The sequence below is a fragment of the Callorhinus ursinus genome, unplaced genomic scaffold (assembly GCF_003265705.2).
Source record: "Callorhinus ursinus isolate GAN/ISIS: 27379988/994484 unplaced genomic scaffold, GSC_fseal_2.0 scaffold62, whole genome shotgun sequence".
Taxonomy (NCBI): Eukaryota; Metazoa; Chordata; class Mammalia; order Carnivora; family Otariidae; genus Callorhinus; species Callorhinus ursinus.
In genome coordinates, this window is record NW_027397124.1 from 7,608,651 (window position 1) to 7,621,409 (window position 12,759).

Genomic DNA, 12,759 nt, shown 5'->3' on the forward strand with positions numbered 1-12,759 from the left:
AAATATTTCCACAAAAATTTTGTTTAAAAATTCACCAAGAAATATCATATTAGGCATCTTCTATATATATGTGAGCAACTCATTTAGGGATGTAAACAATTTTTAAAGCAAAGGAATAAGGTGACACAGATCAATAAACTATTAGCAAATAAAATTCAAATTTACCTTAAATCACAAGTCAAGTTGCCATCTGATCAGGAAACATTTGCCTATTACATCACAATTGCTCACTTCTTTCCAGGAAAGATACAGGACTCCATCAGTGAGAGTTCTAGCTTAACATTGATCTTTGGAGTTTCATTTACATGCACTAATCAAGCCCAGCAAATGTTAACAATCTTACAGGTATGAACATTTCATGATATGATTTGACATTTGTCTTTTCTTACATTTTAGAAGTATGCTCAAGTTACAATTAAAAAAAAACCCAGTTTCCAGTATAAGATTTTAATTCCTCTTAATTACACTGGAACATTTTTTGTATTGTAGAAAGTATCATTCATACTATCACTTACATTTTACTTTTTAAAGTTTATTGAAAGGTCTGAGCATTATCATCTATACTTTAAATATGCTTAAAGCACAAGAGCAATTTTGGAATTTTCATATCCAAAAATGCAGTAACATTAACGTCTAACATCACAAAGTAAGCCCTTGGTGCTGGCAGTTCTGAAAGCACATAAATACATCTGCTTCAACAGGAAAAAAAAAAAGTCTCTAGATCGGGTAAGATTTTGAAATTAAAATTAAATTTTCTGCATAAAGAAACCCTTGTGATTTGATATAATACTGGCAGTGTCATGCTAAGGCCATGTGACCAATATTTTAGAAAAGAAAAAAAAAGCCAAGGTAATTTTATAGTAGCAATAGTTTCTTTTTTTATTTTAATATACTTTAGGAAACAATATACAAAGCTGAGCTTTCCCACCATTTCCAGATAACAGAAGGAAGCTCCAATTACACAAATTTAGCGTTTTGTGATGGCTAAGAACAGCAGTCAGCACCAGACTTGAACAGTTAGCTACAACACAAACATCCTTCAAAATGAAATGTCATAATAGCAAGACAAGTTAAACCAGGGTTTATAACAAATGACAACCACTTGGGAAATGACTTAATCATTCTTGTTGAATTTCATATTTCATTAAATATCTTATACACAATTCCCTGTTAATATGCTTTAAACAAAACCTCCCTTAAGGAATTATTTCAATTAAGTATAAATATTCAACAAGAATAGTTCTGATAAAGAATCCCCAGGTAGTTCAAATTCTAATATGCATTGACCGAAGGAAAAGAAAAATAACAATTTTTTGTTTGTTTTAACATGTTTATTACAACAGATACAATTCACATCTGACTAGCTTTGTTTCCTCTTTCCCCTCCCACAACCATGTTCATTGGGCCATTTCCTTATATTTGAGCAATCAATGTACTTTCAGCACACATGCCCAGCAGTACTTTAAGTCCATTCTTACAGGGTGCAAATGGATTTCAATAATTTATACAAACAAGTGGGTTATGCTCAATCACTGCAATTTTAAGCTACTGTACACAGGAATGAAAAGGTTATAGAAAAGTGCCATAGCAACAGTGCCTTAAGAAAGGAGAAAAAGAGGAGCCTTAAAAAAATGGATAAAATCAGATCAAGGATTTCAGAGGGAAATGGAACACACGGGAAATGAAAAACATTTCTCTGCAAAACAAATGGAGAAGCACTGCTCTTGATCAGGTGCAAGTGTGGAAACAGTTGTTTCATGATATTTTGTACACTGCCCATATGGTTCAAAAATCGTATCCTTAGACACAGATCGCCTGGCGCTTGCACTGAATTTTTGAAAATGCAAGATTTCTGAATGATAAATTAACCCCCCAAATTTTTTTTTTTAAAAAAGCTAATTTTGCAGACAGGTTTACATGTAAAAGGCTAGGTATTTAGCCACCTCAGCATTGATTAGTTTTGGATGTCTAAGCTCTGTTACACATGGCTTCCCATGGCTTCACTCTACAAAACATATTTACAACGTGAAGAATACATCTACAAGAAATCTACATTTCAAGGGTTTTACAAATCAATCTTGTATCTTTCCCCTGAATTGACTCTCACAGACCCCGTCCCCTTGTCATTTCCTTTGCCCAGCTTAACGGTCCAAAGTCTACTTAAATGCAGCTCAAAAATGTTAAGAATGGGCAGTAAGATTTACAGTTCCTGTATGCAAAACCATGTGCAATTATTCACATCTTCACACCATGAAGGAATTCTGATTTTTTAGCTTTTCGAGTTCTTTAATTTGTTGTCTCAAAAATAGTATCCTGAAAAATAAAAGAAGGCATTAGAACTTGTGTGGTTCATATAAATGTTACAGAAAAACCAAACAAAACTTTAACTACAAAAATATCTTTAAAAAGATGAGTAAACTACAATTAAAACTAAGTAATTAAAAATGGATTAATCTAAGGGCACCTGGGTGGCTCAGTTAGGTGTCCTGACTCTTGGTTTCAGCCCAGGTCCTGATCTCAGGGTCGTGAGATCAAGCCCCAGAGGGCTCTTGTGCACAGCAGGGAGTCGGCTTGAAATTCTCTCTCCCTCTCCTGCCCTCCCAAATAATTAAATCTTTAAAAATGAATACATATGGATTAGCCTAGAGTTAAAATGACCAGTGAATGTATGATGTTATTAAAGAATTAGGACAACAAAAGTTAGAATGTTTCCTAGTTTTCTAACAATTTCTCAGTAATTTGACTATAAAGATTGATTTAAAATATGGTTTGTTTGCTGTATGACAGACACACACACAGACACAGCAGCAGGTATTAAATATGAGACAAACTTATACTGCATATGTTTTCTAGGCCACAACAGAGTAAGCCTAGAATTAACTAGGTGCAAGAAGCTTAATCATATTGAAAAACAATTCTCAATATAAACATAGGCTCAGAAAAAAAGAGCTGAGTCAAAGTCCAACTGACATGCATATTTAAAACAAACTAGATTTTCATGAACTTCATAAAACTGTTCCCCTTCTGACCTCTCTCTTCTGTAAAGTATGATACTTACTGCCTGTACCAGTGAATTAGGCATAATCATAAAGTGGCTTGGTATTTACCAGTGTACACTGTGTCAATAGTTGAGGCTGCAAATAATTTCCTAAAAGTCAAATCATCTGTCTTATTAAGCCAAAATGTTGTCAAGTTTTATGCATGTTTGAAGTATTTTCAGAGCAATCCTAGAGTAAACAAATCCCAGTTGATATTCACAATATAACTCCAGACAGTTTAGTAATTGAAAGATTAGGTAAAAACTTACTTTTCCAAGTTTACTATAAATTCCAACTTGGTATTTATTAAATATTTGTGGTTTCATATTAAGACTAACTCTACTTGTGACCCAGTGACTTAAATAGACAGGATGTGAGAGGCCATTAAAAGTTTGTCCTTGATTTTGTAAGATGCATTAAAAAGGTTCTATACTATTTACTGGGATGTAGATAGCCTTACTTGAGTAGGATACTAGTCTAAGAAGTGTGAGACAGTTAAGAGTTTAGGTGAAAACAATTGAGAAAATAGATATACTTGCTAGACAACTAAATTTCTAAGGGATCTATAGGTGATCCAAAGACAATGTAAATAGTGATTTGAAATTTCAACTGAAATAAGTACGCTCAGCAATAGAGGACCACCAACAATTTTTTTCAAAATATTCTTATTTTTTAAAAGATTACAAAATAGTTAACATACAGTGTTCTAACATTTCACTTTTCAAGTATTACTGTACCTTACAGACTTTTAAGAATAAAGTCTAATGAAGCATTTACCATGCGTTAGAGAACTAAAATCTAGATGCCATTACCATTTACCAGGAATATTAGTTAAATTATAAAAATGTAGTCATAGTGTGGGGTGCCTGGGTGGCTTAGTCGGTTGAGCATCCAACTCTTGGTTTCGGCTCAGGTCATGATCTCATGGGTCTTGAGACAAGAGCCCCGTGTCAGGCTCCGCACTCAGCAGGGAGTCTGCTTGAAGATTCTCTCCCCCTGCCCCCAACTCTAAAATATATACATTTTTTGTAATGCAGTTACAGTGTTATGGAACATGACATATCAAAGAGAACTTTACATTCAGAAATGAATTTGATTTATATTCTTCAGTCTGATTTAAGATCTATAATGCTAAGACAAAAACTTTGTCCATGAAAAACTTACCTTTGCTCTCGCAAAGTTGCTTGAATTTCACATACTCGGACTAAAGATCTTAAATTTTTTAATTCAGTACAAATTTCTGACATGTGAACACTTCCCATATTATGGGCTTCTTCTCGCAATCTTGATGCCTATAGTTAGATAAATAAAGATCACATAAAATATAAATCACAATCACATACAAAAAAAATTAAATTTCTGAGTACAACTTTATACCAAGATTACAGAATAATTCTTCCCCTTTAAATCCACAAAAATGATAGTGAATCTAAGGGGGAAAATGATTTTCTTACAAAAAGCCAAAACAAAAACCAAAAAAACTGTCTCTAATGGTGGAAGGTACTTTTCAAAATTTCCCCCTTCAACTTCTGGAGAAAATAGTATTTCCAATTTCAGTACTGCACAGCACTAGGATAGAAGAACTCATGATTTGTAGTTAATAAAAGATGCTGAGTCAGCCAGAGTAAAGTTCAGGAGTAACACGGATAAAAGAACCTTCACTGTATTCTTGGGTCGTTAAGATACATAACATTATCTCTGTGAACTTAAGAGAAAATTGCAGACAGTAAACCGCTAAAAGAGAGAAGAAGCCAATGGCAGTAATTAGAATGTCCAAAGGTCCCTCATTCCAAAGCAAAACTGTTTCCTAACTTCTAGGTGCTAGTCTACTGGAGAGATAGAAGAGTAGTTGTATGAAGAAGTTCTAAAACTATGAGAGCGGCTGGCTGAGTGGAAAAAGCACACTGGCTTTGAGCCCCATCATTGTTTTAACTGGGTGACCTTGATATGTAATTTATTTGGTCCTAAGGGCCTCATCGGTAAAATGGGAGAACTCATTAACTGTCCTGGTTAACAGTTTTGAGAAGTGGAAAAAATTAAGCACTCAGCACCATGCTAAATGCTGAGTATTTGATAATGGTAGCTACAATAATTATATTAAAATATTTTATGTGAAACCATAAAATATTATCTCATAAATACCTTAAAATAAGTATTTACCAAATATTTTATAGGGTAACTATAAGCAATCTAATTAGAAATTAGTTATTTCAAATGTAGCTTAAATTCAGTGACCTAGATTAGATTTTCTAGAAGTAGAAGTTATATTTTGTCACTCATCCACACGTAAAACATCTGCTGTGAGTCATGTAACATACCTGCTTCTCTGCATGATCTGCAGGCCATCCTTGAACATGTTTTATGAGATTTTCATTAAAGTGTGCTGCTAGCGTAGGTGTTAATGAACATGTAGGTCGGGCAGATGAATTCTGTGGTACAACTGTTGCATTTGATGCATTACTACTAGAAGTATGATTTGGACCAGGCGATGGACTTCTCTGGCTACTGGAAGAGGAAACAGAATTGAATGTGCACTATGTTTTAAAAAGTCGGTATCCTAGAAATTGTCAATACCTTCTATTAAAGATATCCAAATTCCTAAGAAAAATTTGTTATATTAACATCAAATAAACAGAATTTAAAATCCAAAGTGTATTTATATCACATATTCCTCTAACACACTTTTGGGGGGGGGAAAAGAGCCCTTTTAGTAACACTAATGTTAGTTAAATTTAAACTAAGAGTGCTTTCCAAATTCCACAGCAGGACCTGTTGATTTTGTATACCAGAAACACTAGTAAGAATGTAACTAAGAAATGGTCACATTTTAACACTTGTAAATATAAGGCACAACTGAACAGTCTATCTTAAATACATGTAGATGAGGGGAAAAAATCTATTGCCTTTGTTTAAGTATTGAATCAGAGGGCAGATAACGTGAAGCAAAATACAGGCATTTTATTGGACAGCAATGAATGAGTTTAGTGGCAAAATAAGACCAAAAATGTAACACTCTGAGATTGGTTGCCTTCTTCTAAAACTGAATGGTTTGGGCTAGGGTTTGGGGATATGGTGGTGAGAACCAAAAATTTAATCACCCAAGTTGATTTCCTACCTGCTTCACCAGACTTGGCTCTGAATGAATTTCAGTTATTTCCAAAAACTAAATCTCCCAAAGGATGAAGAGTTTTCAACACTGAGGATATTTAAAATAATACTGCAGCCTCTAAAGACAATTTAAAAGAAGAATTTCCCAAAAATGTTCTGAGCAATGGCAACATTGCTGGAGTAAGTAGACAGCTTCCCAAGGTGATTATTTTGAAGGGAACAACTCTCATTTGGATGTATAAGTTCTGAAATGCTTGTTTAGAAAACAATAAAAACAACAGTTGAATTATTTTGCCACCTCATAGCAAGAAATAAATATAGGAAAATCAATCAAATGAAAATCATTTTAAAGTTGTATTTGTTAATTAACAAAGAAACGTGACAACACAATACAGCCCTATCTGACAAGCAATCCACACAGGGGGTCAGAGCTGAAGCTACTAGGAAAACCTGACACATACCAGTTGGGAAATATAAGCCTATGTTTTAAATTTAACATTTTTGGCTTCATCAATACACTCAAATCTAAAGCTGCTATGAGGAGGTTAAAAATGAGGTCATTTCCAACAAGTGAAGTATTACAGAATCAGGTGCCCTCTTTGTACAAGTATCACATATTATTACTCCTATCACATTCTAAGTAAAATTCTAAAGAATCACTTTCTTCAAAAATAACCTGGCTTCCCTAACTAGAGACAACAACCTACTTGTAGATAAGATTTGCCTTTGTAAGTCTTTTAATACATAAAACTTAGGCTATCCATGGATTCTTCCAAGATCACGTTCTATTATACATATATTTTTATAATATTCAAACAATGCAGCATGCAATATTAAGGAAAAAAATGTTTCAACACATATCAACTTACTTTGAGCGTTGAAGACTTCGAGGAGAGACAGGTTCATGACCTTGCTGCTTGTCAGCAGTTACAGGCTGTTGTGTGGCCGATTGTGAAACCGGTCCTTGCTTAACTACTGGAGTATTAACCTGAAATGTCAAAATCTGGTGAGATAGGCTTCTATCACATAGATAAATACCATGGAAACTAGATAAAAGCAAAAGTACTACCAATGAAAAGTTCCTATTATTTCTATTCTTTAGTAATTTATTTTTGCTTTTAATGTTTTTAAATTAACATATATTATTTGTTTCAGGGGTACAGGTCTGTGATTCATCAGTCTTAGACAATTCACAGCGCTCACCATAGCACTTTTATTCTTTAGTAATTTTTAAGATAACATGAGTTGTCTGAATTGTTTCATAATAAAATTAACATTAGTGATATAGACTACTGATTATGTAAATCATGGTCATTTAAGTTCCCAAATCCACACACACCTCCAAATCTAGCTGGATAATCTTAAAACTCTAAAAAATCTAGAGATTTAAAGAATTAGAATCAAATGAAGTTCATGTAGTTAGAAGAGAGTCTAGTTTTGAGACTAAGATCTAATTTCTTCATAAAATGGCCCAAGGTCGTAACGATTACTTTCTTAGCAGCAGAAAAGCACAAGAAACTACTTCTAATGTTGAGCCCAGTTTTCTTTCCCATACACCAAAATACCTCTTTTGATTTACTGTTACTTTTATATCAATAAAAACTAATGTTACCACATCCTAAAAATACAGCTGCTCAAATTTCAACCACATAATGCAGAGAATGTATAGACTGGTTATTAGAGAATGAGCTACGGGCCATACAAAATTCAACTGGAGGGGTCTTCAAAGAGATGGTACCCTACAAAAGTGGAACAAGAGGCCCATGATTATCAAGTGGGGATATATATACTATATATATTTAGACGCCACAGAGAGAGAAAACAAGTAGTTTTAAATATAAGCCCCAAATTAAGGCAGAGAGCCATAAGTCATATCCTCCAATAGCAGTTTTAAAAAAATTTTTTTTAAAGATTTGAGAGAGAGAGAGAGAGAACATGGCAGGGGGTGGGCAGAGAGAAGCAGACTCCCTGCTGAGCTCAATTCCAAGACCCTGAGGTCATGACCTGAGCTGAAGGAAGATGCTTGATCAACTGAGCCACCCAGGTGCCCCTTCATTTTTTCATTTTTTTAAATTAGTATTCTCCCCAAAAACTCTGGATAGATTTTTTCTTTTTTTACACTTGAACATAAAAGAACATGTTCTTTTATAAAGAACATTTTTATAAGGTTTACATCGTATCACTGAATGCCCGCTTTACAAAAAAAAAAAACTTGGAAAAATTTTCATATGCAAAAAATTGACAGCCATATGCTTAAGGGACTTGAAATGCTAATTTTATAAATAACTGTAAAACTAACATTAGCACTTCACTTTTAGTCATCATTTAATTGTACTCTTAAGATACCACCCTGAGGATGAGTTTTTAAGCTCTAGTAATAAGGTTTCTATTGCTGAAACTCACATTTTTATTCTTCTCCCATCAAAATGCAGGCAAACAGTAAGAAACTGTGTAATAAACTAATACGTTTAACACAGAATTAAAAAAAAAAAACCAATCCAGATTGACCCTAAAACATGCTTAGGTAAATGACTTAAATAGGGAAGGGATGAGCCAACAGGAAGACCTGGCCCTACCATCAATTTCAAGTTATGTTTCAATGCATTTTTATTTTAAGGCTTCTGTGTATGATTTTATTTCAATATAAAATTTTTGGCAGGATGCCTGGCTGGCTGAGTAGGTAGAGCATTCGACTCTTGATTTCAGGGTTGTGAGTTTGAGCCCCACACTGAGTAGAGATTGCTTAAAAATAAAATCTTAAAAAAAAAAAATTCTTTGGCATAAAAGATTTAAATAGCCCACTTTTTATTAAAAAGAATTTCCTAAATTTACAATTAAGAAAAAAAACAATTGCAACTTGCATATACTAACTTCCAAATCTTTTAATGTTTTTGCTTGTAGTATACAGAGCAAGGAATGAGTGTAACTGGGATTTGCTTACGAATTTGTGGGCAAGACTCAAATGATGTAGTACAAAATCTGAGTGCAGCATTGTTAAGGTCCTGTTTATAGTCCAGTAAGAACAGACCAACAATTTTGAACTGTGCTCTGGGGAGCCATCCATGCAAGATTCTGCTTGGATAAACACAGGTAAGTACAGCTTAGTAAAATGGGTTCTGTATTCAGGAAGACGGAGGCCTCAAAACCTGAGTCCACCACAAAAACTAGATTTAACTGCAGGCTTCATTTTCTTGTCTATTAAATGAAGCAAACAGTAGTTGATTCTCATGATGTGAAGTTAAATGTAATACCTATAAAGCTCTTAGCACAGAAACGGACTCATTTCTAAAATAAAAGTATGGGAGGAAAAGCCCCTGGAAAACCTGTTCTCTCCTATCTTTTAGAGCTAAAAAATTCTACAAATAGTAAGACAATTAGTATACCCTTCTTTATCCCACTCTCCATATCACAAATCCCAAAGCCAGTAAGAGAAAACAATCAGCGTGTAAAAGTAGCACAGATGATGGGACACCTGGGTGGCTCAATCGGTTAAGCATCTGACTCTGGCTCAGGTCATGATCTCAGGGTCCTGGGATCCAGCCCCATGTCTGGCTCCTGGCTCAGTGGGAAGTCTGCTTGTCCCTCTACCACACACTCCCCACCCTGCTCTGCTTTCTCTCTCTCTCGCTCTCAAATAAATATAATCTTTAATAATAATAAGTGGCAGATGCAATTCCCTCCTCTAGCCCCCCTCAATTTACTGAGAAGCTAACCTGCATCTATTCTCACCCATCATTCATTCCACCACTACTACATTCTCGACAAGGGCTTTTTTTTCTTGTTTTTCCAAAAGTGAGTGCTTTCTTTTCCAAATTTCCCTCAAAGGAAACATACCTTTGGCTGTGATGAAACAGGAGGAGTACTAATCAAAGGTTTGATAGGGACTGTGTTAGTTTGAGGTGTGCTTATTCTTGGAGACACATACGATCTTGGGGATGACGCATCAGAAGTTAAAGACATTGGAGACTGATTAGATGGCTGGGCTGTGAAAAAGTGAAGCAATTAATTTCAAAGAACCCAAAACTTCTGTAATATATGTGCAAAAGTCTTTCCATCTCTCCACATGCCGCCTGAACCCCAAAGAGAACACTTATCTGAGCAAGTCAGAATCTGAAATACTCACTGGGGCCACAAAGACTAAATGAGCTGTGGATCAGAACCAAGCACACCCAATGTTTGCCTCCCCTTACCCCTTTCTTAGGCTGAAGCAAGAAGGTAAGCCTGAACCTATTCTCACATGGAAGGCATCGTCACCACTCTTATTTTCTTTTTCATTCTACATTTAGGCCTTTATCTCCTGTCTCATGAGGTTCACCAGAGGGTTGTTGAGTCTTTTTCACTATTATATTTCAATTTTAGAACAAGTGTTCCTGGCTAAGTTTATCAGTTTTCTGAACTGGGTTGGGGGACAAGTCCAAGTGACCCTTTCATTTCTCCTTTGTTCCCATGTATGTCTCTTTCCATTGGATGCTTTCAAAGAAAAAGAGAAAATAGCTAATTTAAGAAAGGACTTGAGCATTTCTGTATCCTCTGGTCAAAAACTACCAAACATCAAGCCTGAACCAAACTTCAACTCTTAAAATATATTCAATGTTTCACAAAGATTGAGGACATACCAGTTTATGGAGTAAACTATTTCACTGACAAATTCTGAATTAAACATATATTACAGATTTAATGGCAATACTGCAAGATAAATGTCAATGCTTGCCTCATCCCCCCCCCAAAAATACTGTAAATACTGGTGTTAAAAAAAAAAAAACCAAACATCAAATCATTATAGCTAATCTCTTCAAAGACTAAAAAAAAATTTGCTATGACTCCCCCTCCAAATCAATATATAATTCTAGCGATACCTAAGAAAATGAATACCTTGTGTAGAGAGCTGAGCAGCTTGAGAAATCAAAGAAGTTATGTTGAAAGCAGATGGTCCAGCAGTAAGAAACTTATGAATTATAGACTGCAATGAGGCTTGTGTCACAGCTGCTGTAAGAACTAAAAACATATCTTAAATTAAGATAAAAACACAAGAGTAGCATATTACGGCATTAGTAACAACTTGAAAACTCAAAAACCCCCCAGGGGAAACTGCAGTGTTTCAAACTAGAACTCTCAAAAAAGAAATCTAGAAGATAAGAGTAATAAAATGGCTGAGCAGGGAGCCCGATGTGGGACTCAACTGCAGCACTCTGGGATCATGACCTGAGCCAAAGGCAGATGCCCAATGACTGAGCCACCCAGGAACCCCCTGTAACTCCTGATTATACCTGAAACCTATTCACTGATACCTAAAAGGGTTTAGGTTACATGGAATTCACTGGATAAATGGTAGCTATTTCATGCGAATGCTTTATTAGACAAGCTGACCACTCAAACCCAGCAACAACCACCTTTTAAAAACAGACATTAAAAAGCTGGGTAATTTAAGAACATCATGTATTTTCAGAGCACAAGATCTTTTATTATTGACATTTCTTATGCTATCATTTCTTTATAAACTGTTTAAAAGCCCCACTTTCCCTAGTAAAACATGTACCTATCATGTAGGACAATGGCATAGTTACCTTAAAAGAATAAAACCAAAATGCAGAAAAGTACAAAAAACCCCAGAATTATTGACCAACTAGCCTGAAATAGCTCCATTTTTAAGATAAGGGAAGAACTTAACCACTTAACACTACTCTTAAATATATTATGTGACAATGTACACAAGTCAAAATTTTGCAATGCTCTTAGGACTATTTGAATGGCTTGTGAATTAAAACTACATGCACTTTTATTCAGACTTCTTTGAGGTGGCTCCGTAAGTAATTTAGCAGCATACTGAAAAGCAAAGTTGGAATTAACAATGCAATTAACTAGGAAAAACAGAAAAATGTTACCCATTACCTCCCATCTCCAATTTTTTTTCAAGTATTCTAAGGAACTACCTGAATTCCTACTTTGAGTAATTAGCCTATTTTTAATAGTCCAAATAATGATTTACAAAAGGTTTTTTGAAATATGCTAGAATTCAAGTGTTTTTATATCAGTTTTGGGAAATGCTCTTTGTTTAACTTAAAAAAAATTTACCATACATATTACACAGACAGAACAGCTTATTTCCAGTAACTACCAGGTACAAAGCCAAGTCTTAAAAAAATACAGAAAAATCCAAGTATTGCTAACTCAATTACAATACCAAAGGCCTTAAACAATGGGGGATATAAATGTAAAAGAATGAAGCTCAAATGTGAATTTCAAAATGAAACAAAGACCATTCCTAAGCTGGGGATTTTACTAATCACAGAATTCTGCACAATGCAAATGAATTAAAAAAATTGTTACTATGAAAATTTACCTTCATTTATTTTGGATATGTCCACATTAGAATTATTAAGTTGCAGGGTGGCTTGCAAAGCAGGAAGCAGCTGTCTAAGAAGGTTTGGGTCCTGAAGTAATGGAGGTATCGGTGACTGTGGAACAGGAGAAACAGGGACTGCTGAAGCAGATGTTGGAGGTGCAGATGTGGGATTCAGTCCAGAGGCAGAAGATGTGGAAGGAGTTGTGCAAGAATGTGATACAGATTTGTCTCCTGGTGTTGACTCTAAGTAAAAAGGAGGTAACAAGGCTG

General features: G+C 34.9%; 1 protein-coding gene across 7 annotated transcripts in view; it reads right to left on the bottom strand.

Moving 5' to 3' along the window:
- Window positions 1-850: 850 nt before the first annotated feature.
- Window positions 851-12,759, bottom strand: part of WAC (WW domain containing adaptor with coiled-coil) — an 84,662-nt gene continuing 72,753 nt past the window's right edge. For all 7 annotated transcript variants that reach the window (XM_025885874.2, XM_025885872.2, XM_025885877.2 and 4 more), the window contains 7 exons: window positions 12,487-12,732; window positions 11,019-11,141; window positions 9,981-10,129; window positions 7,016-7,134; window positions 5,357-5,543; window positions 4,203-4,330; window positions 851-2,313 (listed from right to left, as the gene is read on the bottom strand). In XM_025885874.2, the coding sequence (XP_025741659.1) occupies window positions 2,244-2,313; window positions 4,203-4,330; window positions 5,357-5,543; window positions 7,016-7,134; window positions 9,981-10,129; window positions 11,019-11,141; window positions 12,487-12,732 (1,022 nt within the window). In that variant the 3' untranslated portion in view covers window positions 851-2,243. The remainder of the gene's footprint in view (window positions 2,314-4,202; window positions 4,331-5,356; window positions 5,544-7,015; window positions 7,135-9,980; window positions 10,130-11,018; window positions 11,142-12,486; window positions 12,733-12,759) is intronic.